Here is a 26,196-nt window from a genome sequence, read left to right as displayed (position 1 = left end):
AGAAGGAGTAGGACTTCGTCCCTCCCTGCTTGTTGATGTAGCATACCACTGCTATGTTGTTGGCCTGAGTGTAGATCACACCTGGAGAAAGTCCTGAAGCTTCTGCAATGCCAGGAGAACCACCCTCAGCTCTAAGATACTGATGCTAAGACTGGCCTTTCGAGCATTACAAACACCCTGGAACATCCTCACTTGAAAATACCCCCTGTCTCAAGGAAGAGGTGTCCATGGTAACTACTGCCGCTGGAGGGGAGAGGGAGTACAAATTATCTTTCCATATGGCCAAATGGCGAAGAGATCAAACAAAGTAGATGATTCCTGAAAGTATGTTTTAGAATAATATGGTATCCAAGACTTTGGGTCAGTTGAAACCATTAATTCTATAACAGCCACTGTAACACCCTCATGTGATAGCAAGCAAACTGAACCATCAGAACACAAAAAGTCATGAGAACCAGAACTCGTAGTACCAGATAAGCTGGAGGTTTTTTCCACTGCAGAAGTTCTTGTATTGCCTTGTGAACAGCCTGTCTTCTTTTTGAGGGCAAAGACAATACATGGTGAACAATGTCCAGATGGCTGATAATCTGTATGGAATTCTAATACAGAATTTTCTGTACTGATAGTGAAACCCAAGTGCAGACAAATCCAGATAAGGTAATCCTTGGCTTTCTGTAGGGATTCCACTGTTGTGGCAGCCAGGAACCAATCATTCAAATCCTAAAACACCCTGGTTCCTTGAAATTGAAGATTAGCTGCGAACACAGCCATACACTTGATGAACACCTGGTGAGGGGGGTATTGAGACTGAAGGACAGGGTGCTGAACTGACGGTGACTGGATCTTACTTGGAAGTTAAGAAACTTCCTGGACACTGGGAAAATCTTGATGTGTAAATAAGTGTCTTGGATGTCCACAGAGCACATCCAGTAATTCTCCCACAGGCAAGGTAAAATTGATTGGACCATGAACAATCTAAATGGGGTCTTCTTTATAAACATGTTCAAGTAACTTAGGTCCAAAACTGACCAAGGACATTATTCTTTTTTGAAACCAAAAAGGGCATGGAGTAGTGACCTGACCCTACTAGCCTGATGGGACCTTCTGGATGGCTCTTTTCTAGTAAGGACTAAATTTCCTTTTCAGCAACTTTAAGTTAGTGGGGGGTGAAACATCGGGGAGTGGCCATTAGGATTTGGGAGGAGGAGTGGGAAGCTGGCATGCAATAGCCTCTGAATATTATCCCTTTTACCCAGGAATCCCGCATGATGGCCATACATCTGGGGGCATAGAGGTATATAGAATCCCTGATTGCCTCCAGATGAGTGCAGTTTGATAGCACTTCAGACATGTGACAGATGGCAGTCTGACAGTAGCCAGCAATATCCCTGGTTTTGCAGACATAAATAACCTCTAGGTCTGTGTCCATTAAAGGGGCTGCATCTGCCTCAACCACCCTGATTAGAAGATGAGTGAAAGGAAGCATGCTTTGCTTTTTGGAAATATAAAGAAGTGGGCCCTTTTTGGTTCTGATTGTATGGTCTCTGGAGGTTTTCAAATTTTACTCTGACAGCAGATAATGTCTTCCTGTCCAGTTCACAGCTCTGCACACACTCCTCAACAGTGGGGCTGCACAACATTCCATCATATGGAACGTTGGTGAAGGACACTTTGAAATAGTCCACAAATTCATACAAGTGGAGCCAGGCAAAGTGCCTCATACAAATGCCTGTCCCTGCCACCTGAGTTGCTCCATCTGCTGCAGTATGCATAAGCTGCAGGAAAAGGTTGGTAATATTGTACATCATATACAAGGTTGCTTCTAGCTGCTTCCTTGAGTTCAGTGTAGGGAGTTTCTTCACATTATCTAATCCCTGCTTGGCTAGGTCCCTCTGAGGCTGTTCATATGTCTGGTATAGTTCAGGGCCCTAACTGCAAAGGTGCCAGAAGCATACACCTTCTTCCCTAGTTGGTCCATCAACCTGGGAGTCCCTGTTGGTTGTACTGACTGTAGCTATATGCTTGATCAATTCCTTCTTAATGGCAGCTGGAACAATAAAATAATCTACCAGGGAACACTTCATCCAGTATTACCTGTACTTGCACAGTTTCAAACTTTTGTCAAGATTCGTTGGTATAGACTTGGATGATTCAGGCTCTTGCCAGGACTTTTGCACAGCTTGATTGATAAGGTGGTCTGCTGGGGGAAGCATCCAAGATGTAGAGGATGCTGAAGCACAGGCCTCAAACAAACTTCCAGACAGGGAGGTTGGTGAGCCAGTTACCAATCTGGCTCACGAGCTCCAGGACGTTGCCAAAGGTAACATCGTCTCTATCATCCAAATCTGAGTCCGAAAAAAGTGATTCTGATGGGAAGTCCAAATGCTTCCTTTTGCATGTTCTCTTTCTCAGCACAATGGATGCTGTATTGTCTTGAGTTCTCAGAGGACTGTGTCATCACTTGGGCTACCCATTTTAGGCTTAAGACTTGATTCTACCCAGTGGGTGCATATGTGTGCTGAAGATCAATAGCAGGGGTGTTCAGGGGTGGAATTTTGACCTGTGAAACTTGACAATTAAATCTCAAAGGAGATGAGATCATCCTTCCCATGACCTCAAAAGTGGGTTTGACATCTGCTGGACCCAAGGACCCACTCACCAGTCTGGACACCACCCGAACTGAAAAAGAGATGGCTCCAATCAAAGGAAAGACCTCCAATCCCAGCAGAGTGGAAGGCTGATGAGGAAATCGGTTCCAAAGGCTTGAAGGTAGAGGACCCAAAACTCAAGTACACTGTAACCAAGGAAGTGGATTCAATGTCTGCTTGGCTCAAGGGAGGGGAAAGTTTTGAGGAGCTCAAACCTGGAGTACTAGCAATGCTGGTTCATATTCAACAAGCTGCTTAAAGATCCAAGAGTTGAATCAGATGGACAGAATGAAGAGCATCTCTGAAAATAGACCATATTATCAAGGCCATTATGGAATCTAGTCAATACACTGTCTCCCACAAAGACACACCTCCCCCACCTGTCTAGTGCTTTAGAATTTCAAACAGATGATTCTTCTAGATTTCCTAACAGGGGCATTAAAGTGTTGGCTTTAGGGACCGTGGCTTAGTTTGGAATCCCTCAGCTTGAGAAGAAATGTAAGAATAAATTATTTCCATTTTTTTAATTTTTGGTTGACATGGCATCTTGAAAGCACCAAGCAAAAAGAGTAATTATTAAACTAGTTCATTCTGTGATATGCACTTAGCACTGAAGATGCTTGCTTCTTGCCTAAGTCCAGTTCTCACTGAAGCTAGTCCCTTGCCTGTTGCATCATCTCAAACAATTCCCAAAAGAAAGGACTTTCTTATGCAAATTCCAGACACTAAGAATAACTGTCTACCAAGATGGGCAGTCTATCCTATTACAGGATGAAACAAATTTACCCTTGTGTTTTCCCCTTATAGATATAATTATACACAAAGGGTAGATTTCTCCCTCTTTTCTCTGTATTCTGACACTGACAAGAGACAATGATAAAGGGGAAGAAACAACAGAGTATAGAGGTGATGTTATTTTTCTTATACAATGCTAGTGTTGATTCTTCTACTGCTGTATTGGCTGTGGTTGTGGAACAGTTTAGCTGCAGACACCTAATATTGAGCCTCTAAAATGGTTTAAGCAAATGTCCCATAGTCAGAGTACTGCTAGTTTTTTCCTCAGATCTTGCAATAGCATCAGAATGGTAAAGAAAAGAATATAATATAAATGCAACTGATAGTACCCTAAACTCTTCTTCTGAACTATCCAAAGCAAAAGCATTGATCACTGAAATGCACCTCCATAAATGACATGGAATTATGGTACTTCTATTCAACACAGGTTGCTCACGCAAACTGTTTAATGACAGCTGAAGACCAGGAACAGATACTATTTGATTAGTTCACAGTGGAAAAGAACAGGAATGTGAGATACAATATGATATGGACAAAAACTACACAGGGCAATGTAGACATGCTGAAGTTCAGGATAACAACTAGAGGAGGAGGAAAGGGGGCACAGCTAGCATAAAATGAGAAAATGCCATAAATGTGATAGAAAAAAATACTTGTTTTCCATACTGACAGATATATATAGATAGAAACAGACCACATGGTAGAACCAAGAAATGTTCTACCTTATGTGAAACTAGAGGGTGGAAATGAGGATAATTTTAAATTGCTTTTAGAGAGTTGGAAAAGGATCTCACATGGGAATTGGGGGGTGGGGACTCCTGAAATTGGCAGCTGCTAAATAAGTAACTCAGAGAATGGCCAGTCTAACCAGTTATGCTATATTGACAAGCCCATAAAAATGAGGGAAACATATAATGCCTATAGCTAATGGGGTTTGGCTTTAAAGGCCTGAATGCATTATCAAAAGCTTTAAAAAAAAGCAAAAGGCAGCGGATATTCAGAAGCCTCAGAGTTGTGCTTAAGTGGCTAATTGCATATATCTCAAGGGCCTCCTTTAAAGGATGTTTAAGGTAATACACAGTGAAGACACGGGTTTATCTGCGGTCATTCAATTTGTTGTTTACTTTGGCTTTTCTGTGTGGCCTTTGTACTCTTTCTTTATACAGTTACTGCTTGATTTTACTGCATATGTGTAAGCCTGTGTCTCTTGTCTTTCCTTTCTTGGTGGGCTGATCGTCAGTGTCAGTCCTGAGGAAGTGACAATTGTCTAACTGATATGCACTGCTTTAAAGGAAGAGCCAACCTGATTTGGCTAGGTGGACCACAAACCATCCTGAGGATCACGGACTAATTATCACCCCCCCCCCAAAAAAAAAAAAAAATAGGAGCTGCACAGTGGACAGCTAAAATTTTAACAGGTATCACAGCTGGCATCAGCTTAAACCAAGATGTGGAAGTTTGTCTTCTGTGCTGGTGTAGCAAAACTGTGTGCAAGACTTATTGAACTTCTTTGAGATGTGCTCATTGTAATTCTCACTATGTTTATCTTATGAACCTCTCTTCTTCATTTGCTGTTTTTCAGACTTCACCTCACAATGGTACTTTTCTAGTCTTACCTACACTAAGTCATGCTACAGGGCTGGACTGGCTCAGAACAGTGAAGCCAAGAAGGAGGAGGAGTCCTTATCTTTGCACATCTAAGGCAACTTCTCCATTACTTGTATCTTCATATCTATTAGAAAACTGAATAAATTTACTAAAGAGATGGATCTCAGGTGTTAACAACAATTAGCAATTGTGTAGCCTTTAGTGGGGCAAGAAATACAGTAGGAATGCATAACTTCTAATGTGAGAGCTGTCTGAAGTCAGAAAGTACAATTTGTAATGGAAATTGTTTACTGCAGCTGCACATATTCAAAATATGACTAAGACTTGAAGAAACATCTGATATCACAGACCAACTAAGAAAAAATTGAATTAACTTGAAAATCTACTGTCCATTACTAGGCAATGGCAGACATTAACTGTACATCAGTGAGCTGTACCCCATCACTGAACAGTACATCCAGGCATCCCCCCTTTCACAGCGACGTTACTGGTGCAGTGATGTGTGTGTGTGTGTGTGTGTGTGTGTGTGCGTGTGTGTGTGTGTGCACGTGTGCTCATCTGTGCATGCATGCACACTGCTTCGGAAGTGGGAATGTCAGGAGGAAGACTGCTGCAAAATCTATAGTCAGTGACCTCTCCTTGTAGAGGGTGATATTCTTCATTCAAGATCTGCAAGAGGCATTCTTCTTAAAATGACAGTAGCTGAGCAGTTATAATCAGAAAGTACAGTCGTGTACACTTACCATAAATGTAGATGTTGAAGTGTATTCACTGTTGCAGTCATCACATCTGGATTATCCCTGCCAAGGTAGCCCTTGGCTGGCCCAAATACCAGAGACTTAGTATTTCTGCATCGGTTGCTGTCACCTGAGGACTTACGTCAGATCGTCAGTTGTATAAAGTTAGGCAGGCGATGCCATTACATCAGTTTTTCCTTGCCCTGTCAAGAGCCTCCAAAGTAGGAGGCCATGTTCTGGTGGAGAATGAATACCAATACGTCCCTTGTAAGGAAAGGAGAACAACAAGGAAGAAAGGTAACCACAGGAGAAAGAGAAAAAAATGGGGATGGAGGGAGGGAAACCAAGACTGCAACAGTGAATACACTCGAACATCTACATTTATGGTAAGTGTACACAACTGTACTATGTTCTTGGTGTTTCACTGTTGCAGTCATCACATTTGGGTAGATTCCCAAAGTTGAGGAAATGGGTGGAGGCAGTCAAGGAAGTCAGGGGCTGACGAGGATGCCATGCAAGTCTGCAGAAGCAAACCCTGCCCTGGATATGGAGAAGAGAGGCAGGTGGTAATGCTTGGTGAAAGTGTGAACAGATGTCCAGGTGGCAGCCTTTAGGATGTGTCTGGTGGGAACTCCTCTGAGGAAAGCTGCAGAGGTGGAGGCTGCTCTGGTGGAGTGTGTCCTGATCCCCTTGGGGGAAGACTTACCATGTTGTTTGTTGCAGAAATGGATGCAGTGTGTAGTCCTGTCAAGATAGTATCTGAGCTGTCTGTGCACATCTAGAGAGTGAAGAATCCTTTCCCCCTTGTTCTGGGGATTAAGAAAGAAGGTGGGCAAATTAATGTATTGGTTGTGAGCCACACTGGACACCATCTTGGGCATGAAGGATGGGTTAGTTCTGATGGAAACCTGGTCTGCATGGAAGATGATGAAGGGTTCCAAAGCCAAGAGTGCTTGCAGCTCAGGGACTCTTCTGATGAAGTGATGGCCAGAAGGAAGGCTGTCTTCCAGGAGAGAAATTTAACTTTGTAGAAGAAGCTGGTTTGAAAGGAAGCAGGGTGAGCTTTTCCAAAACAAAGTTAAGGTCCCAAGCCGGGGTAGGTGCCCTTCTGGGGATCCTCAAATTGCTAGCCCCTCTGAGGAACTGTTTGATCAAAGGGTGTGAGAAAAGTGGCTGCTCAGTGGGAAAGTGAGCAGAAACAGCAGAGGCATGAATTTTTATAGAGGAGAAAGACAAACCACTGTGTAACAGGTCAGCTACGTAAACCAGGATGAGAGGGATGGAGGGTTGTGCCATACTGGCTCCCTTAGCCTGCATCCAGGTGCAGAACCTTTTCCATTTATCTGCATAAGACTTTCTGGTGCTAGGGTGTCTGGCCTCATGGATAACATTCAGAACTTGTTTACTGAGGATGGCAGACTGGTTCGGGGTTAGGGAATAAGTCAAGCTGCCAAATTGAGTGTCTGCAATTAGGGATGCATGAATTCCCCTTCCCTCTGGGTTAGTAGGTTTGGAATCTGAGGAAGATGCCATGGAGGTAGTGGGGACAGGCTGCGCAGCAACAGGGTGCCAATGCAGTCGGGGGCAGTCTGGAGCTATAAGAAATGTCCTTGGTTTTTCCTCCCTTATTTTGAGCAATACCCTGCGGATAAGAGGAAGGGGAGGAAAGGCATAGACCAAGAGGTTGACCCAGGGGAAGGACATGGCATCCACATTCCAAGTCATGCAGTGATGCTCCCTGGTGCAGAATTTGCTGAACTGACGGTTGGTGTGGGAGGAAAAGAGGTCGACCTTCGGGGTTCCCCATTTCTGAGTTATTATGGTGAAGGTTCTTCAGTTGAGCTGCCATTCATGTGGATCCAGAAGGTTTCTGCTTAATTGGTTTGCCAGGGAGTTGAGAGAGCCTGGTAAGTATTGTGCTAACAGGTGTAGTTGCATGGAAGAGGCTGCGAGCCAAAGGGTCACGGCCAGCCTGCATAGAGGGTAGGAGTGAGTCCCTCCCTGCTTGCTGATGTACCACATCACAGTGGTGTTGTCCGTTTTGATCAGGAGAACCCTTGGAGAGAGAAGGGGTTTGAAAACTGTCAAGGCATGCTGCACAGCCATCATCTCTTTTAGACTGATGTGCAGGGGGATTTGCTGTGGGCTCCATTGGCCCTGTATGCATCTGCTATTCAGGTGTGCACCCCAAGCATAGTCTGATGCATCTGTGGTGAGGGTCTGGGCAGCGGTGTGTGTAGAGAAGGGCAGTCCCTTGTTGTGGGAGCATGTTGTTGCTCACCAAAAAATTATTTTCTGAGGCAAGGAATTATAGGTAGAAGAGTTTCCAGGTCTTGAGAGTGTTGACACCAAAGGCTCTTTAGGTACCATTGAAGTTTCCTCATATGCAGTCTACCATATGGAATGAGGAGAATGCAAGATGCCATGAACCCCAGAGCTTGCAGGATTTTCCTTGCAGAAAGCTGGGGCCTGGTGGCCAGTTGACAGAAGTAGGCTGACAGAGAAATTTGTTTCTCTGGTGTAAGGAATGCCATCTGGGATACTGTGTCCAGACTTGCTCCTAGGAATATTATCCTTTGGGTGGGCACCTGTTCTTATTTTTTTTGTTGATAGTGTACCCTAGGGTAGGTTCTTTACAAAGGCCAGGTGCTTGAGCAGCTTTTCCTGGCTGTCTGCCTGAATAAGGCAGTCGTCTAAGTAGGGATATATTTGAATATTTCTTTGTCTGCAAAAGGCAATGCCAGAAGCAGGCATTTTGTGAAAACTCTGGGAGCAGTGGATAAGCCAAAGGGAAGCGCAGAGAACTGAAAGTGTTGTGATCCTGCCCTGAAGCGGAGATATTTTATGCATGATTCCCTGATAGGAATGTGGAGGTAGACCTCTTTTAGATCCAGGGTGGCTAGCCAGGTGTCCTTGGAGAGCATGGGTAGCAGCTGCAGGAGGGTGAGCATTTTGAATTTTAGGATCACCAGGAAGGTGTTTAAAATGGATAGATCGAGGATGGGGTGCCAGGTGCCCTCTTTTCTGGGCACCAGAAAAAGTCTGGAGTAGAAGCCTTGGCCTATCTGTCTGCAGGAATGTGCTCTACTGTGAAAAGAGAGTTATCCTCCTTGGGGCAAGTGAAGGTGGGTAGAGGGGAGGTGAGTCATTGTGAGTTTTTACCATAAGGGGTGGCTTAGAACTCCCTGTTTTTAAAGTAGAGGTAGTCCACTGCTTAAATCTCTGCATTCCCTGAGGCTGCTGTCTGGGGGGGGGGTCTGTTCCACGGGGCCGAGGCTGGGCCTGTTTACTCGGAACAGGAAAGGACCAGTGCTTGGAGGAACAATGCTTGCTGAACCTAGGGAGCTGGACTTGTAAGAAATTTGTAACTGTTTGCATAGATTTTGCTTTTTCTTCCATCTTTTTTAAGACCTCTTCTGCCTTAGTGCCAAATAAGTTATCTTTGTGCAACAGGGCATCCAACAATTTAGATCTGACATGGTCTGGCAGGGGCTGTTCCTTAAGCCATGCATGTCGTCTAATGACAGATCCAGCTTCTAGGGCGTTAAAACCACAGTGCAAAGTGTGTTTAGTTGCTTGACATGCAGAATGCATTAAGTCTTATAAATCTTTAGATTCTGCCCAAGCAGGAAAGGTAGACATTTTTTGTTTAAGTAGTTCCAAAGTATGCTGCTGATATTTAAGCATATGGAACTGACAATTTAGTGCCCTGATAGCAAGAGTAGCTGAGGTGTATACTTTTTTACCCCATTTGTCCAATGCTCGGGAATCCCTGTCGGAGGGGGTGGGATTCTTATCAGAGGTAGCTTTAATCCGTTTAGGCCCTTGAAAAATGACCTCAAGGTCAGTTGTAGGATTTTTAAAAAGATGTTTGTGTGAGTCAGGGACTCTGTAGTACCTGCTTGGTTTTCTGGGAGCAGGAGGTAGGATGTCAGGAGTCAAGCTGGATTCAAGGAAAACATCATCCTCCACATCCAGGACTGGGGGGATGGCCAAGGGGCAAGGGGCTGTGTTGCGGAAGGTCTAGGAACTCCAAGTATCTTTTTAGACTGAGGGTAGTCCTGACTCTCCCATTGGAAATGCTCCCTTAAAGTATGCAGCGTTTCCCCAAAGGAAAAATCCTCTGGGGGAGAGGCTGAAGGAATGGAGTCCTCTGCATCAGAATCCTCATAAGTGGACAGGGGTTGCATGTCTTCATAGTCAGATGCATCAGATTCATCTGACTCTTGTTCAAACAAAACTACTGGGGACAGCTCTTTTTTCCTTTTTGAGGGGGTAGCTTGGCTTCCACTGATCAGCATGATAAGGTATTCCGCCATTTTAAGCATCTGAGACTGAGGCAAGGTAGCAGGCGTCTGAGAGTGGGTAGTTGGTTTCTTGGGTGTGGTTCAAACCCTGAACCTAAGGAACTCAGTTGTTTTCAAAAGAACGGTAGTCGCGAAAGAAGACATTGATTTGTGTTGAGATTCAGTGGTGCGAAGGACTTCCTTGGAAGCTGGCGCCTGCTCAGCACCTCCAGACCTATCCAAAGTAGAGATGACTGCAGGATCCTTCGACGAAGAAGAGTTTTGCAGCATACCAGACTCCGAAAGGGTCTTGGTAGCAGCCTGCGAATCAACTGAAGCGGGCATCAGGAGCTGCGAAAGTGCCTCACTGTGTACCGGAGGACTGACAACTAGCTTAACAGAAGTGTCGTCGGTAGGTTTGGACCTGTGCAGTCTGTCTCTGTCTTTATCTTTACGTTTTTTCAGATGATCTGCTGTCAGATGGCTTACCGAAGCCATATCAGAATTTGAGGACCGTGAACAAAAATATCTGGCTACAGTAAGGGCCCAACGACAGTTCTGGTGTTAAAGAAAGCACAGAAGTAACAACGGGGACCTTCGTGGTCTGGGCCTAGACAAGTGACGCAGTAAGAGTGGAAGTCTCGGTGTGGTATTCATTTTTCACGGACGAGACAATTGTTGACTTTATCTGACATTGGTTAGTGCAAGAAAAAAGGATCCCCAATGGGGTACTTAGCTTTAGAAGACTTCAACTTCAATTCGGAAATGAAAACTTAGGTAGTGGCCTACTGGCACTCGTGCAGAATGCTTCTGCTTCGGGCTCCATGGCAAGAAAGACTGATGTAATGGCATCGGCTGCCTTATTTTATACCACTGACGACCTGACGTCAGTCCTCAAGTGACAGCAACCGACGCAGAAATACTAAGTCTCTGGTATTCGGACCGGCCCAGGGCTACCCTGGCAGGGAAAACCCAAGTGTGATGACTGCAACAGTGAAATAAGAAGAACATCTACTCCTCTGTTCCAAAGTCTAATTGGCACAATCTGAATTAGCATTAACACACCGAGGGATACAGCACACTGGGACATGCAATGACTAATAAAAAAAAATAGCAGTTCTGGGATGAGTGGAAATGCAAACAGTTCAGTTCCAGTTAAACATACTAACATTTGGAATGGGACAAAAATGAATACCTCAACCTTTTTTGTCCTTCTATAGTTTGTAGACATACAAAAGGACTGATTATACTGCACCCTCCCATTTCACTAAAACATACAGAGCTTTGGTAGACCCTGTTCTGTCACACCTGTTATTACACATTCACAAGTCCGCTGGTACCATAAACATCCACTCAACGAAACTCAAACTCTTTGCAAAATTAACTGGACTTGTTGGAGTGACATGTTTGTATCACAGTGAATACTGCCTGTATGAAACAGTCTTCCACACCACATAAATTACTTCTCTTACTCTATTCAAATATACTTTAGATTAATGAATGGTTAACCACAAATTCATTCCCAGTTTAGTACCCCATCCTCGTGGATAGGGGAAACATGTACATGCCCCAGGATATACTTGTTTGGCCTGTCTTTGGGTTATGTGTATGCAAAATGTAAGTGCTAAACCATGGGAATGTAAAGCTAGGCTTCTTAAGATCGTCGCAGATCAAAAGCCTAGTACATACTTATGAACTTATATAGATATATTCACTGCAAAAGGGCACCTGGAGAATTTTAAAATGTGCTGCTGCTATTGCTTGCTGTACTTGTGTTAAACTGATCACTATTTTTTTACTCCACGTCAAGGAGTTATTTCACTTGATGCCTTTTCTGAAATTTGTTAAGTGTTTCACTGTTTACTGTGGTCTGAAGTTTACCTGAGCTTTTATTGTAAGTACATGTATGGATTTTGCAAGACATATAGCAGAACCAGGTGACAGTGTAACTTTTGATGGACTGTACAGATCTCAATATGGGTGGGACTGGCTAGTACAGTTATACATTTTTTGCAAAGCAAGTACATGAATGGCGGCATCATTTCTGAGGACTTATGCATGCATACATCAACTCCCATCATGACAGATAATATCTTGTGCCTTCTCATGTCATCAAACAAATCACATTTTAATGAAAAGTCATCATCATCTTCTTTCGGCTGTTCCTGTTAGGGGTCACCACAGCCGATCATCTGTTTCCATTTCTCCCTGTCCTCTGCATCTTGCTCTGTCCAACCACCTGCATGTCCTCTCTCACCACATCCATAAACCTTATCTTAGGCCTTCCTCTTTTTCTGTTATCTGGTAGCTTCATCCTTAGCATCTTTTTCCCAATATACTCAGCATCCCTCCTCAGTACATGTCCAAACCAACGTAATCTTGCCTCTCTGGCTTTGTCTCCAAACCTTCCAACCTGGGCTGACCCTCTAATATACTTATTCCTAATCCTGTTCACCCTTGTCACACCCAGTGCAAATCTTAACATCTTTAACTCTGCCACATCCAGCTCTAACTCCTGCCTTTCTGTCAGTACCACTGTCTCCAACCCATATAACATAGCTGGTCTCACTACCCTCTTGTAGACCTTCACTTTCACTCTTACTGGTACTCGTCTGTCACAAATCCCTCCTGACACTCTTCTCCACCCACTCCATCCTGCCTGTACTCTCTTCTTCACCTCTCTTCCACACTCACCATTACTCTGAATTATTGATCCCAAGTATTTAAACTCATCCACCTTTGCCACCTCTACTCCTTGCATCCTCACCATTCCCCTATCCTCCCTCTCATTCACACACATATATTCTGTCTTAGTCCTGCTGACCTTCATCCCTCTTCTCTCTAGAGCATATCTCTATCTTTCCAGGGTCTCCTCCACCTGTTCTCTACTCTCACTACAGATCACAATGTCATCTGTAAACATCATAGTCCATGGGGACTTCTGTCTGATCTCGTCTGTCAACCTGTCCATCATCATTGCAAATAAGAAAGGGCACAGAGCTGATCCTTGATGTAATCCCACCTCCACCTTAAACGCATCCGTCACTCCCACCGCAGACCTCACCACTGTCACACTACCCTCGTACATATTCTGTACCACTCTTACATACTTCTCTGACACTCCCGACTTCCTCATACAATACCACAACTCCTCTCTAGGCACCCTGTCACATGCTTTCTCTAAGTCTACAAAAACACAATGCAACTCCTTCTGACCTTCTCTGTACTTTTCCATCAACACTCTCAGAGTAAACATCGCATCTGTAGTGCTCTTTCCAGGCATGAAACCATACTGCTGAACACTAATCATCACGTCCCTTTTTAACCTAGCTTCCACTACTCTTTCCCATAACTTCATGCTGTGACCGATCAATGTAATCCCTCTATAATTACTATACCTCTGCACATCATCCTTATACTTAAAAATCGGTACCAAAACACTTTTTCTCAATTCCTCAGGCATCCTCTCACTTTCCAAGATTTCATTAAATAATCTGGTTAGAAACTCCACTGCCATTTCACCTAAACACCTCCATGCTTCCACAGGTATGTCATCTGGACCAATAGCCTTTCCATTCTTCAACCTCTTCATAGCTATCCTTACTTCCTCCTTGCTAATCCATTGCGCTTCATGATTCACCATCCCCACATCCAACCTTCTCTTCCTCTCATTCTCTTCATTCATCAACCCCTCAAAGTACTCTTTCCCAGCACACTCACCTCGCTTGTGAGTATGTTTCCCTCATTATCCTTTATCACCTTTACCTGTTGCAAATCTTTCCTAGCTCAGTCTCTCTGTCTAGCCAGTCTGTACAGGTAAAGTACAGCCTTCACAAAGTATGCAAAAAAACTGAATGTCAGCGTAATTTCTATTGGCCTGTACATGCACAAATCAACAACTTCTGTTATGGAAGCAGATGGTGTGTGCCCTTTCATACCACCTGCTTCCATTGTGTTTGCACTGAATGAACAATAACACATGAATAAAGACAAACACCACTCTCACCCCAGAAAACAACAGACTGATTCAAATTCATTTATGTATGAAATAGGATGACAGCAGAAAATGTAAGACATAAAAATGTTATCGTGCATATTATTCAGACATAAAAAATTTTGAATATATTGCCTTCTGCTTTTACTTATAACTCCATACCTGTAAATATAAATTAGATAATGGCTGCTATTTTACATTAAGATTATACAAATTTAAATAAAAGGTGCACAAGTTTAATGAATTAAGACATAATAAGACACATTATTATAATTGGTCTGAGAAAATGGAGATGTGCTTTAGGAAAGTACACAACTATATGGTGAACAGGCCTTTCCTCTTGAGTAATCATGGTCCGTGGAAGTAGAACATTGTCAGCAATGGTCAAAGGCAACATACATTCCTTTTTAGAATTAAGGCACATCATTGGAGGTAGTGATAGCCAATAAATTTAAGAAGGACTACAAGGCCAAAAATAATTGAACATGGCATCAAACTTTGCGCAATGGCTTCTATTCAATCCTATGTTGATTTTATTATGTGACTACCAATGAATGGGATCAAGGGATGAGTAGAAAAACAAGCTAATATTTAACTGATCAGATGCTGCTAATGTAACACCAGTTAAAAAAAGCAAATGTAAACAACTTGTTTCCAAGACAAAAATATTAAATATAAGGTTACAAAAATAAAAATGGCACACATTAATAATGTCCAGAAGAAGCACATAACAGCATGCTTATCTCATGCACATCATCCCTGCACTCCTGTGGAAGTCTTCATATCCTTGTGGAACTCTGCTTAGGAAGGTGCTGAACTCACGTCATTGGGTGGGTGTAGCTTCATTGTGTTGAAGTAGGACACTACTTGCTGAGGTACTTCTGCCAACACCGACTGGGCTAAAGCTTCTTTGGGTGCCTGGAAAGGGCAATTACAAATTTAACGTTAGCTGTAAAAAATGAGAACTTTCCTATGAACACATTAAAATACTTCAAAAACTAATAAGGTTACTACTACTTAAAGGAAACTGCTGCATTTGCAGTCACCAAAAATCAGAAGCATGCCATCAAAATATTTGCTTGGTCCTCACCCAAATGTACTTCTACCATACAGCTGAAATATAAATGTATATTACAAACACACACACACACACACACACACACACACACACACACACACACACACACACACACACACACACACAATTATGCAGATACAAAGATATACATTTATGTATTACTGTCTAGCTGAGCCCTGGAGAAAATGCAGAACAAAGGATTAAGTAAAAATACATGTATATTATTTTATTTACTTGTTAATCAGTTAAGCCCCTTAGGCAAAAAGGAAGATGCAACACTATCCGGTTAACTAATCTGCTCACAATCACACAATCTGTAAGTACAGCTAGAGGGAAATCATACACAGGACTACAATATGAAGCTTGTTAGCAGCTCATACCCTTATTACGCCATATACAAGAGACAGACAGACAGATAAATGTCATACTGGATGCTTGCGCTTGCCACAGCATTAGAGAGTACTGTGGCCTTAGACTTCAGTGAAGATAGTGCATGCACAACACAATTAAAATGAGCAATGATTTTTCACATTTATGGTACAAATACTGCAGTTGTCCATCTGGAGTATACGGTCAGAACTCATTTAAGATCTGCTTCAAAGGACTGCAGTAAACAGTGGGACTATCATCAGAAAGTCTGTAAGTATGGTAGTGTGAGCTACCTGCCCAATAAAGTTGTCATTTATTTTGTTAAATTAGGGTAGCCAGTGAGCAATAATGCATACATGGAGACATGCTTAATTGTGAATATTATCAAGAAATACTTTTTCCTTCCCTAATACAGTACACCTACAGGCACTAAGTTTTCACCAAGTAACAGGTAAACTGCCATAGCCACTGTCACTGTAAACCACTGAATGACTACTGGTTTTGTTAAATCAGTGTCAGTACAGTAAAAGGAATGCTTTCAGCACCACAAGGAAATAGAGAAGGCATGGAATCAAACCTAAATCAATAAGGACACAGCAGACCAGTCACAATGTAAGGAAAGATTAATTCTGAGAGCACTGTACTAGTAATAATATGCATTTTATACCCACACTTTTATAGTTAATGGGCCTTTGAAAATATGATTTCATTTTGGTAAAATAACATTTTGCTTTTCTCATATCCAGGATGGCATACCACAAGTTTAATACAATGGTCAAAGATCTTTACAAGTAAGATATATGGTGACAGGTTTACCTTTGAAAGGTTGAAAATCAACCTGCCGAACAGCCCTTTGTGTGAACCGAAATGACGAAAACCATAATTCCAAACAGCACTGACGTTCGAAACTCAGCAAATCGAAAAGCAGATTAGCTGAGTTTCGAACTCAGACATCGAAAAAAAAACTGTAATGCAGGGGGCCAAGCACCCCTGCACCCCCCCATGTGGGGGTTGCACCCCCACACCCCCTACTTTAATATTTTAACTTCGAGGACACACTACAGTGAGGAAGGGATCAACTTCCCAATCCCCACTATAGTGCACTCCGCACCCACAATGCCCAATCTGCTATGAGCGAATGTCAATGTGCATTATTCACTCATTGCACATTCGATGCATTTGTATTCCACTAACTGTGATCTTGAAAACGTCCTTTCGTGCAATTGTCTTTTGACAAGTTGCATTTCAACCTTTCAAAGGTAAACCACAGTGACATACGCTGCATACAAGGACGAATTTGGATGGTTGTACAGATGGGGTCTACTACAAGTGCCAGAGTCCCAGACACCTGAAGACCAACATCTTACAGCCAGGGACTCTGGCACCTTGTTGCTCACATGGCTGGTTGTTCAAACTCGACTACAGGTTTGGGTGAGGTGTGGCAGCCGTTCAGAGAAAGTCAAGCTGTTGCATCTTGCCTGAACAAAGTAGCCAAGTTCAACAAGTTAAGTCCATCAGCTGTGGGGAGGGAGTGGGAGGCAGTGGGAATGCAGTTCAGGCAGTGATTCGGATGGACGGGTTTGGATTCAGTGAGGGAGAGATTTAGGTTTAGGGAGCTGGGAGGGGGAGGGGAATTTAGGATTAGGGGGCAAATGGAGACTTTAGGATTAGGAAGCAAGATGGGAATTTAAGTTTATGGCATGGGAACAATCAGTGACTCTAGGTTTAGGGCGCAAGAAAAGACTTTAGAGTTAAGGAATAGGAGTGGAGTTTTAGGGTTAGGGTGCTATCAGGGACTTTAGACTTATGGAGTGGGAAGTGGAGTTTTAAAGTTAGGGAGCAATTGAGGACTTTAGATTTAGGGAAAGGGAGTGCTTTGTTTAGGGTTAGGTGTGAGCTTTAGGGTTAGATTTACAATTCTGGTAGGGCTCCGCAGTTCATTTCTGTCAGGTTGTGGGAGTGTCAGGTAATATACTAGGACTGCAGTAGTGGGAGTTAGGGCATTTGCCATTTAGAACAAGTAGCATCAGGTGTGTTACGAGCTGCTAGCAAGTGAACACCTATAGTAGTCGCACATGGAAGTAAACTGCACACTTCTCCAAAACTATGTGCAGGTAAGACAAACCAGTTGTTTCATTGAAAAAGTGCAGTAGTGTAAGGAATGTACTATAAAAGTAGATTGCTGATATTGTTTTTGCCTTCATATTTTCAGCATTCATCACAGTTGGGGTGCAACCTCCTTCAAATTATTTCCTCCAGAATGATACCAAGCAATGGCTAAATTAGAAAAACAGGATCAACCCTCTCTGTCAAAGTATGGAATACTGCAGATTACCACATCTCTTGAATATGGCAGCAAAAAAAGCACACATACTGGTTCATAGGTAGTTACCAGGGATGTAGTTCAGGAGACCATTTAGGAGCCCAGCCCAATTTCCCAATTGCCCAGAGTACTGTCTGGTTAAGTGACTTGCTCAAAGACACACAGTAGATAAATGGAGGCTGAAGGAATTAAACCCTGGACTACAGGAAACATTTCATTAATAGCTTATAGCCTTAATCTTTAGTGTAACGTGAATGCAATGAGCCCTAATCTAACCAGAATTCTTAAATCTAACAAATATAGAATATGCAATGCTAAAAACCATATGAAGAAAACTAATTTTGAACAACAGACATTTATGGGAAGCTGGTCTAGTACTGTGCTCAGAATCTTTTCAATTACCTCTAAAAAGCACTCAGGAGGACCAACAGAAGTTAACTCTTAAATAGTGTATTGCAACATATACCTCTAAAAAGCACTCAGGAAGACCACAAGAAGTTAACCTAAATAGTGCATTGCAATATATTATGAAGCAACATATCAAATAATCAGAAACCTACCCTATCTCCAAAGAACTGGCAACAGCTAGACTTCTACTAAGTTTCAGTGAAAAAAAAAAAATCTTCAAATTCTACATTCTCCTAACAAGACATAACAAGGTATTATCACTTAAGCACCCACACTAAGTGCCCTTTCTGTTTCATTCTCCAAACTGCATTTAAGTTTAGCATAACAGACTAACAAAAAAAAGTGGGGACAGTTACACTGAAAAGCTAGAAAAAAAAATAACATAATATTATGCTGAGCTCCTCACACAACTGGATTATGGTATTTACTTACTGCTCAGCTGGAGAATTCAAAACCATGAATCATAGAACAAGAAGGGAATCACATGAAAAAAGGGAATCACTTGGCAGCATAGGATGAACCACAGCAACAACAACAAAACCCAAACACCACCTATGCTTAGAATACATATCTAACATAATGGTCCACAAAGATGAATGTCAGCAGCAGGGACATCTCCAAAAAATCAACCAAGGCAATGGTGGCTACTATAGTACAACAAACTCTGTCTTGTCTTGAAGTGTGTTTGTCTGTAGAGTCAGAACAGCAAAGAATGAAACTGTAAAGCTTTGAAACTGGAATACTCACTTGGTTCTAAGAAAAGAAAAAAAATGTTAAGTCTTATCCTAGCAAACTAGACCTATATCCAACTATGACAATCCACAGCATTCAAAATCCTCTTAACCGTGTTCTCAGGGTGCAGGTGAAAAGACAGCATATGAATTTGTTAACAACAACCCTCAACATAACCTTAAAAATAAAGGAGGTAGTAATGTAAAACATAAACATAAGTTACCTTTGTGAAAAGCTGGAAAAGGATCATAGAACACAGAAAGAACCCTCCAATTTGAACTGATAGCTACCAACAAAACTCTTTCAAGTTATGATCTTGAAAGGAATGACGTATTCTGATTTAAGACAATGCTTAGTAAGACTTTCAAAACAAAATTTAGATCCCAGGAGTGAAATTTCTTCTTCTGGAAGTCTCAGACAAAGAATTCCAAAAGCATAACTAGAGGATCTCATGCAAGACACAGAGAGTTAAGCAGATGATTTTTTTAAGGAATATATCAGGCCTTGCTGAGAATGGTGAGACAAATCATCTCGATTGACTGGCAGTTTAATTTCATTAATGGGACACACCCTTAGACTGGCATCAAAACAGAATATTTTTCATTTAAACAAATATAGTCTTCTAACAAAGATCTTTCTAGTGTTATTCAACATTTTCATAACATCCATAGAGAAATCTGAGCTTTCTTCTTCTTCTTTCGGCTCAGTTAGGGGTCACCTCAGTGGATCACGTTGTCCGCTTATGATTGGCAGTGGAGTTTTACGGTGTCAAGCTGCCAGCCCAGCGCCCAACCTTCCACAGAAGGCACACACACCCATGCCTAGGGTCAATTTAGTGTGTCCAATTAACCTACAGCATGTCTTTGGGATGTGGGAGGAAACCAGAGCACCCGGAGGAAACCCACACGACCACAGGGAGGACATGCAGACTCCACACAGAAGGCACCCCAGCCAAGGATCAAACCGGGGAACCTCTTGCTGTGAGGCGGCAATGCTAACCGCTGCACCACCGTGGCCACCCGAGAAATCTGAGCTTTCACATACCAAAATATTAGCCCACAAAGCGATGAATGTGATGAGAGAGTTAAGCTGAGGGTCAGAAATTTCACATTCTGTTGTGAAAGGAGAGCCTCTCTGAGAGGTAAACGAAGACACTGCAAGACAAATCAATGAAGACAGAAGAACCATGGCTGCCTCAGTCAGCCAAGAAAGAAGATATCAAGGCCATTTAAAAGCTTTTTCCTTAACTGTTGTTAACAGGAAATTCCTGAAATATTAAAAGAAAAGCATACAGAAGACTGCTCCAGTCTGAAAGGAAGGCATACTGACATCTCATCAAAAAGGAAGGAAGTTCAGCATTCTACAGAAAGGCAAAAAGAGTTACAGAAGGCCTACCTCATGTCTGTAACTCAAGAAGAAGTTAAGGATTTTGTAGCCACACCAGATACAAATGGATCCTGCCACTGTTCGAGTCTGGCAAAGTACTGTCCACTTCTGATAACTAACTGTTGGACCCCTTGGTACAGAAATGTTTGATTGCTTTCAAAGCCACTTAAACAACCAACATTTCCTTTAGCTTTTTGTGTAGTCTGAATTGAGATGGAGATCTTGTTAGCATGAAATATAAACATTTACATTTCAAATTAATTGTTTAATTTAAAGAATGTTTAAAACATTTAATAAGTTAAAATATGATAAACTGAAGTTTAAAGGCCTGAATGCCGATAATAACTGGATACAACTGCTTTAATTTTATGGCTTAATTTATTTATTTTTATTTATTCCTCTTAAAATTTTCTTAATTAGTTTTATTATTTAATTTTAGGGTGGCCACGGTGTTGCAGTGGTTAGCATTGTCGCCTCACAGCAAGAGGTTCTCTGGTTCGATCCTTGGCTGGGTGCCTTCTGTGCGGAGTCTGCATGTCCTCCCTGTGGTCACGTGGGTTTCCTCCGGGTGCTCCGGTTTCCTCCCACATCCCAAAGACATGCTGTAGGTGGATTGGACACTCTAAATTGGTCCTAGGTGTAAGTGTTTGCGTGTGTGTGCCTTCTGTGGAAGGTTGGGCACCGGGCTGGCAACTCGACACCGTAAAACTCCAATGCCAATCATGAGCGGACAAGGTGATCCGCTGTGGCGACCCCTAACCGGGAAAAAGCCGAAAGAAGAAGAAGTTTTATTATTTAATTTTAATTGTCACTATTATAATTTCTCCAGAAGTTTTGTCCTGAACTGCCTGTGACTGGTTCTGAATAAAGTGTGGTGTTTTTTAGATGTTCTGCTTATTGTAATGTTTTTTATGCACATAAGCCCTGTACTCTGACTGAATCCATATGGTTTCTCAATCTATAGTTCAAAGCATTTCCTTTAAGAGTGAGGGATGGATGGGGAAGGTCAAATGGGCATTGCTGCTCTGAACAGTGTCTTCCCACCATTTTATTACTTTGAGAAGACATGGTATTAAGGACTCCTGTTCCAAGGACTTTGTCACTTGATTCCAAAGACTTTTCAAACACTGCTGAAACTACTTCAAGTGAAGTCCTGTATGAGAACCTTGTAAACACGGGTCTTCCAAGATGGTTGCACAATGAGTAACAGCTTAATTCTGGCTCTCCCAGTCTGAAAACAGAAACGTAGCACAGAAAGCCAGTGGAACTAGATTTCTGGGTAAATTTCAGTAAATGGCTGGTAAGTCCACTGCTTGGATGTCGCGAAAAAAGAAATATAAAGGACCTGGAGGAAAATCAGCTACAAAAGGTGAGGAAAAAACACAGAATGGCAGTAACCTAGAGGAAAGTATAAGGCAGCTGCACAAAGACTTGGTTAAAATAAACAAAATACTGAGGGAGTATATCAACACAAACAATAAAACGCTGGAAAAAATGGAAGAAGCTTTAAGCCGACATACAGATAAGGTGACAGAACTACAAAACTCAGAGGCTGAAATGAAGAAAAGGCTGGCTGAATATGAGACTGCACAAGAAGAGATGTTTCAAAAAATAACAAAACTGGAGGATAGAGCATGAAGAGAAACCTGAGATTTTCTGCTGCACCAGCGAAGCTGGAAGGAACAGACTGTATTAATTTTATGAAAGCACAAATAAGCAAGTGAACTGGTATTCCACACCAGGATTTGTTAATTGAAAGGGCACATTGTGTGTATGCTCCAAATTGGGTCTATATTACTACTTTGAAAGACCTTTACGCTGAACACCTCTCCATCGACACAAAACCGTTGAAATTCACTTCCATGAATAGCGGAATTTTTCCCAAGGCAATGTAACAATTGTCCCATACCACAACAGAACACACACCACATTAAATCAAACCCACCCAAGTGAGAGGATTCATCTTCCACACACACCTAAGTACATATACCAACTCTGAGATTGCACTACATTGGGGAAAAGGGCAAAGTTGTGGAATTGGCCAACTCTTTCCTTACCCTGGGAAACATTCCGCAATTTGCGAAAGTGAATTTTGATGGTTTTTGTGTCCATGGAAAGGTATTTGATGTAAATTTCTTTTGAAGCAGTAATACAGGCACCTCCAAATCTGGTATTAGAAAACAACCTAAACAGTAGAGATACAGTCTTGTTGGCAAGAGATACAGTCTTATCAGCAGAAGGAGTTGATTCTAACAAAACTGTGGCAGAAGAACAAAGTACTAAAAGTGGGAGACAGCAGAGTGTTTGTGGAGAATGACTACTCATTGTACACCAGGCAGAAGAGGAGTAAATATATTCTATTATTTATGGAATGCTGAGAAGTAGGCATGAGATTCAAACTGCTGTACCTAGACATCATCAAAATATTTTCACTGGAGAGACAAAAACATTTTTCATGAAACACATGCTATGGAGAAAATACAAACATTTGTCCAACAAAGGGTGAGCTGTGAAACAGAAGGAGGTTCTGCTTCATGTCCTTCTGGTGATGAGGATTACAGAGAGACTAAGCCTGTGAAATCTTTTCCACTTTCAATGGAAAATGCCTGATAGAAGGATGAAAACATAACAGTCAACTAGAATAATCAAGAATACACTGATAATGAAACAGAGACAGGATTTGGGGGATGCTGATAAACAGGAATAAAGCTAGTAACTTGTAAACTGACAAACGTGGGGCGATAAAGCAATAATTGTATTTGTGAAGCATGACAGAACAAGAAAATCTGAAAATATGGGACTTCCTTGGACTTTGCTAAATTTGTAGGGGACTTTAAAGCATATATATATATATATATATATATATATGTGTGTGTGTGTGTGTGTGTGTGTGTGTGTGTGTATATATATATATATATATGTATGTATATATATATATATATATATATATATATATATATATATATATATATATATATATATATATATATATATATATATATATATATATATATACACCCTGCTTCATGTTATTAATATTTGGGGACTAAAATCAGTAACTTGGAAAATGACAAATGTGGGATTAGAAAGCAATATATATTTGTGAAACAAGGCAGAACAAGAGAATCTGGAATTATTGGATTTTCATGGACTTTGTTACATTTGTATGGGACTCTAAAGCAAATTCCCTACTTCATGTCATTAATCTTTGGAAAAATACTTGGGAGAGGGGAACAGGAGGGAGAAAGTTAACTGTAAGTCATTTTTTTTTCTTAATGGTGCATGTTTTTTCTGTTGCTCCCTTCAGTCTTTTTTCTTGTTCAGTTTTAAGATATATAGGCACTGCAATGGAAAAAAAAGAGAGAGAAAGGAGGAAGGTCTGGTTAAGACAGCATGACAAAAAAAAAACTTACTGTGCTTTTTCTCATGCTTGCATAGGGGGATGAATGGGTTAAGGCCCTTGGCTTTATCCAGCAACAAGTCTTATTAGAAAGCAAATAAATGAAGAAAAATATTGAATATTATAAGGCTTTTTTTCTGGTAAATAATGTACCTTTAGCAGTTTTGTGTCTGGTTTGCATGCCCCTAGAAGACAATCTGACAGAGAGAAAAGGCTCAGGGAAAGTGCTTACTAAAAGCATTCAAGTGTTTTCTCAGCTGGTAGAGTTACAAAGATAAGACAAAACCAGAAGCACTTACTAAAACCATAGTCTGTATCATGCATCTTAGCATGACTAACCTTTATTTTGGTTAACTCTAGCCTGTCTGTGTGGCTATCAGTTTAGAACTTTTGTTTTTATTAGAAAGATAAAAGTAAACATTTTGAAGATGTATAGTTTTGCATGTTATTAAGTAAATAGGTTTTAGGGGGTATTGAAGGGGTGTTTGTTTTTAGTTTGTGGGCTTTCAATTAAAAATAAAATAGTTACATACTCACCACAACATTCCATCTGTGTTGTCCATTTTCATTTTTTCCTCACATCAAATCTCAAATCAAAAAATGCTATTCTGTGTATACCTAAACTGTCTTATGTTATTATAAGTATAAATTATATACTAATGTCTTAATATTACTATACAGTGAACAAATGCTGTGTCTTACAATGTATATACTGTACTATTGTGGAGCTTTTCTCCCTGGGCCTCTGCTGAAAACGGGCTCCTAGCCCAGTCAGACTTTCCCAGTCAAATGTAATAACTAAATACATAAATAAAAATATGGGTTTGGATCTGATCCCTCGGATTCAACTCAGCTGTTGCAATAGCTTGTGGTAACCAAAAAGCTCTCAAACTCCCTACCCTACCCATAATGCCTCTCTCCCAATAACCTCAGATCTTGTTTGCTGATAACAATAGAAAAATAACAGAATACAGAAACTCCTTGGATAAGGGTAAGCCCATTTCTGGTGTTCATGATTAGCCAATTATCAAATTTAGGTCAACTCACTCATCTAAAAACAAAGAAAGGGACAGGGGGATGGTGGGTGGGTTGTTGAGGAAAAATGAAAATGGAGAATACAATGGAACATTACGGTGACTACATAACTATTTTATCTGTTGCTGTCAATTTTCATTTTATCCTCACATATGGGACACCGTCCCCAGCTACCTTTTTTTTTGGGTGGCCTTATGGAAGGATGTTCTTCAGAGCCGATACAGTCCCCAACTACCTTTTTTTTTTTTTTGGTGGCCTTATGGAAGGATATTCTTCAGAACCTTTGACCCAAAGAAGGCCCTACCCATAGAGATCAAAAACAGCTTGCAATGAGTAATGAAGGTATGAGGAGTAGCCCAGGTTGCTGCTGCACAAATATCATCCATGGATGCTCTGGCCTGAAACATTGAGGAGGTAGCCATGGCTCTAGTGGAATGAGCTCAAACTGTTTTCAGCAGCTCTAAACCTTGTCTCTTGTAAATAAAACACATCCAGTCTGTAATCCATTTGGCTAGAGTAACCTTGCTCACTGGAAGACCCAATCTAGTCTCCGAAAAGGAGACAAATAATTGACTTTCTTTTCTTATATCCTTTGTTCTATGAAGGCAATAATGTCATTGTCTATGAACATCTAACAAATGCAAGAAATATTCAACTTTACTGGTGAAGTTTGGGAAGAAAACTGGTAGATTAACAGACTGGTTGATTGTGTTCCCTGAAACTATCTTCAGCAAGAATGATGGATTAGTACATAAAGTAACTCTGTCTTTGTGAAAAAACAAGTATGGTGGCTGGGATGAATCTCAGATAGTCTTCTTGCAGACATGATGGCTACCAAAAATATGGTTTTCCAAGAGAGAACGTTGAGTTGACAGGTAGCTGCTGGTTCAAAAAAAGGCTGCATAATTTTTTTTTGCAACAGCAAATTTAAGTCCCAGAGTGGTGAAAGATCTTTATAAGGGGGCTTGAATAAGAGAGTTCTTCTCAAGAAGGCTTTGCACAGCTTATGTGAAGAGAGGTAGGAACCATCAAATCCAATGTGAAAATTAGAAATTGCAGCTAGCTGCAGTTTTACTTTTGAGTAAGCTTCACCCTCCTCAAACAGCTATGCTAAAACTCTAGAACAGTGTGGATAGGAGCAGAAAAGGGATCTACATCATTTTGTTGAGACCAATGTATGAATCTCCTTAATTTACTGTTATACAACTTTTGTGTAGACTTATGGGAGGATAGTAGAATATGACGCACTGGTGAAGACAGCATAGGCTGTCTGGCTATCAGCAGAACTGGAGATACCAGCTGTTAGCTTGAGACTGTGAATGTTCAGATGAGGCATTTCTGTCAGGTGTGACAGAAGGTCTGGAACTGGACCCAGAATCTACATTTTTTCCATAGGT

The 26,196-nt window shown here is 41.4% G+C and overlaps 1 protein-coding gene across 1 annotated transcript in view; it reads right to left on the bottom strand.

Moving 5' to 3' along the window:
* Positions 1-14,096: 14,096 nt before the first annotated feature.
* LOC122796644 (copine-3-like) overlaps positions 14,097-26,196 on the bottom strand; it is a 1,024,312-nt gene continuing 1,012,212 nt past the window's right edge. The window contains 1 exon segment of the mRNA XM_044065281.1: positions 14,097-14,986. Within this exon segment, the coding sequence (XP_043921216.1) occupies positions 14,870-14,986 (117 nt within the window). The 3' untranslated portion in view covers positions 14,097-14,869.

Source organism: Protopterus annectens, chromosome 3.part0, assembly GCF_019279795.1.
Source record: "Protopterus annectens isolate FY-2018-M chromosome 3.part0, PAN1.0, whole genome shotgun sequence".
In the NCBI taxonomy this organism is placed as follows: domain Eukaryota; kingdom Metazoa; phylum Chordata; order Ceratodontiformes; family Protopteridae; genus Protopterus; species Protopterus annectens.
Note: the sequence above shows the minus strand (reverse complement) of the source record. Positions and strands in the feature narration are given on the sequence as shown.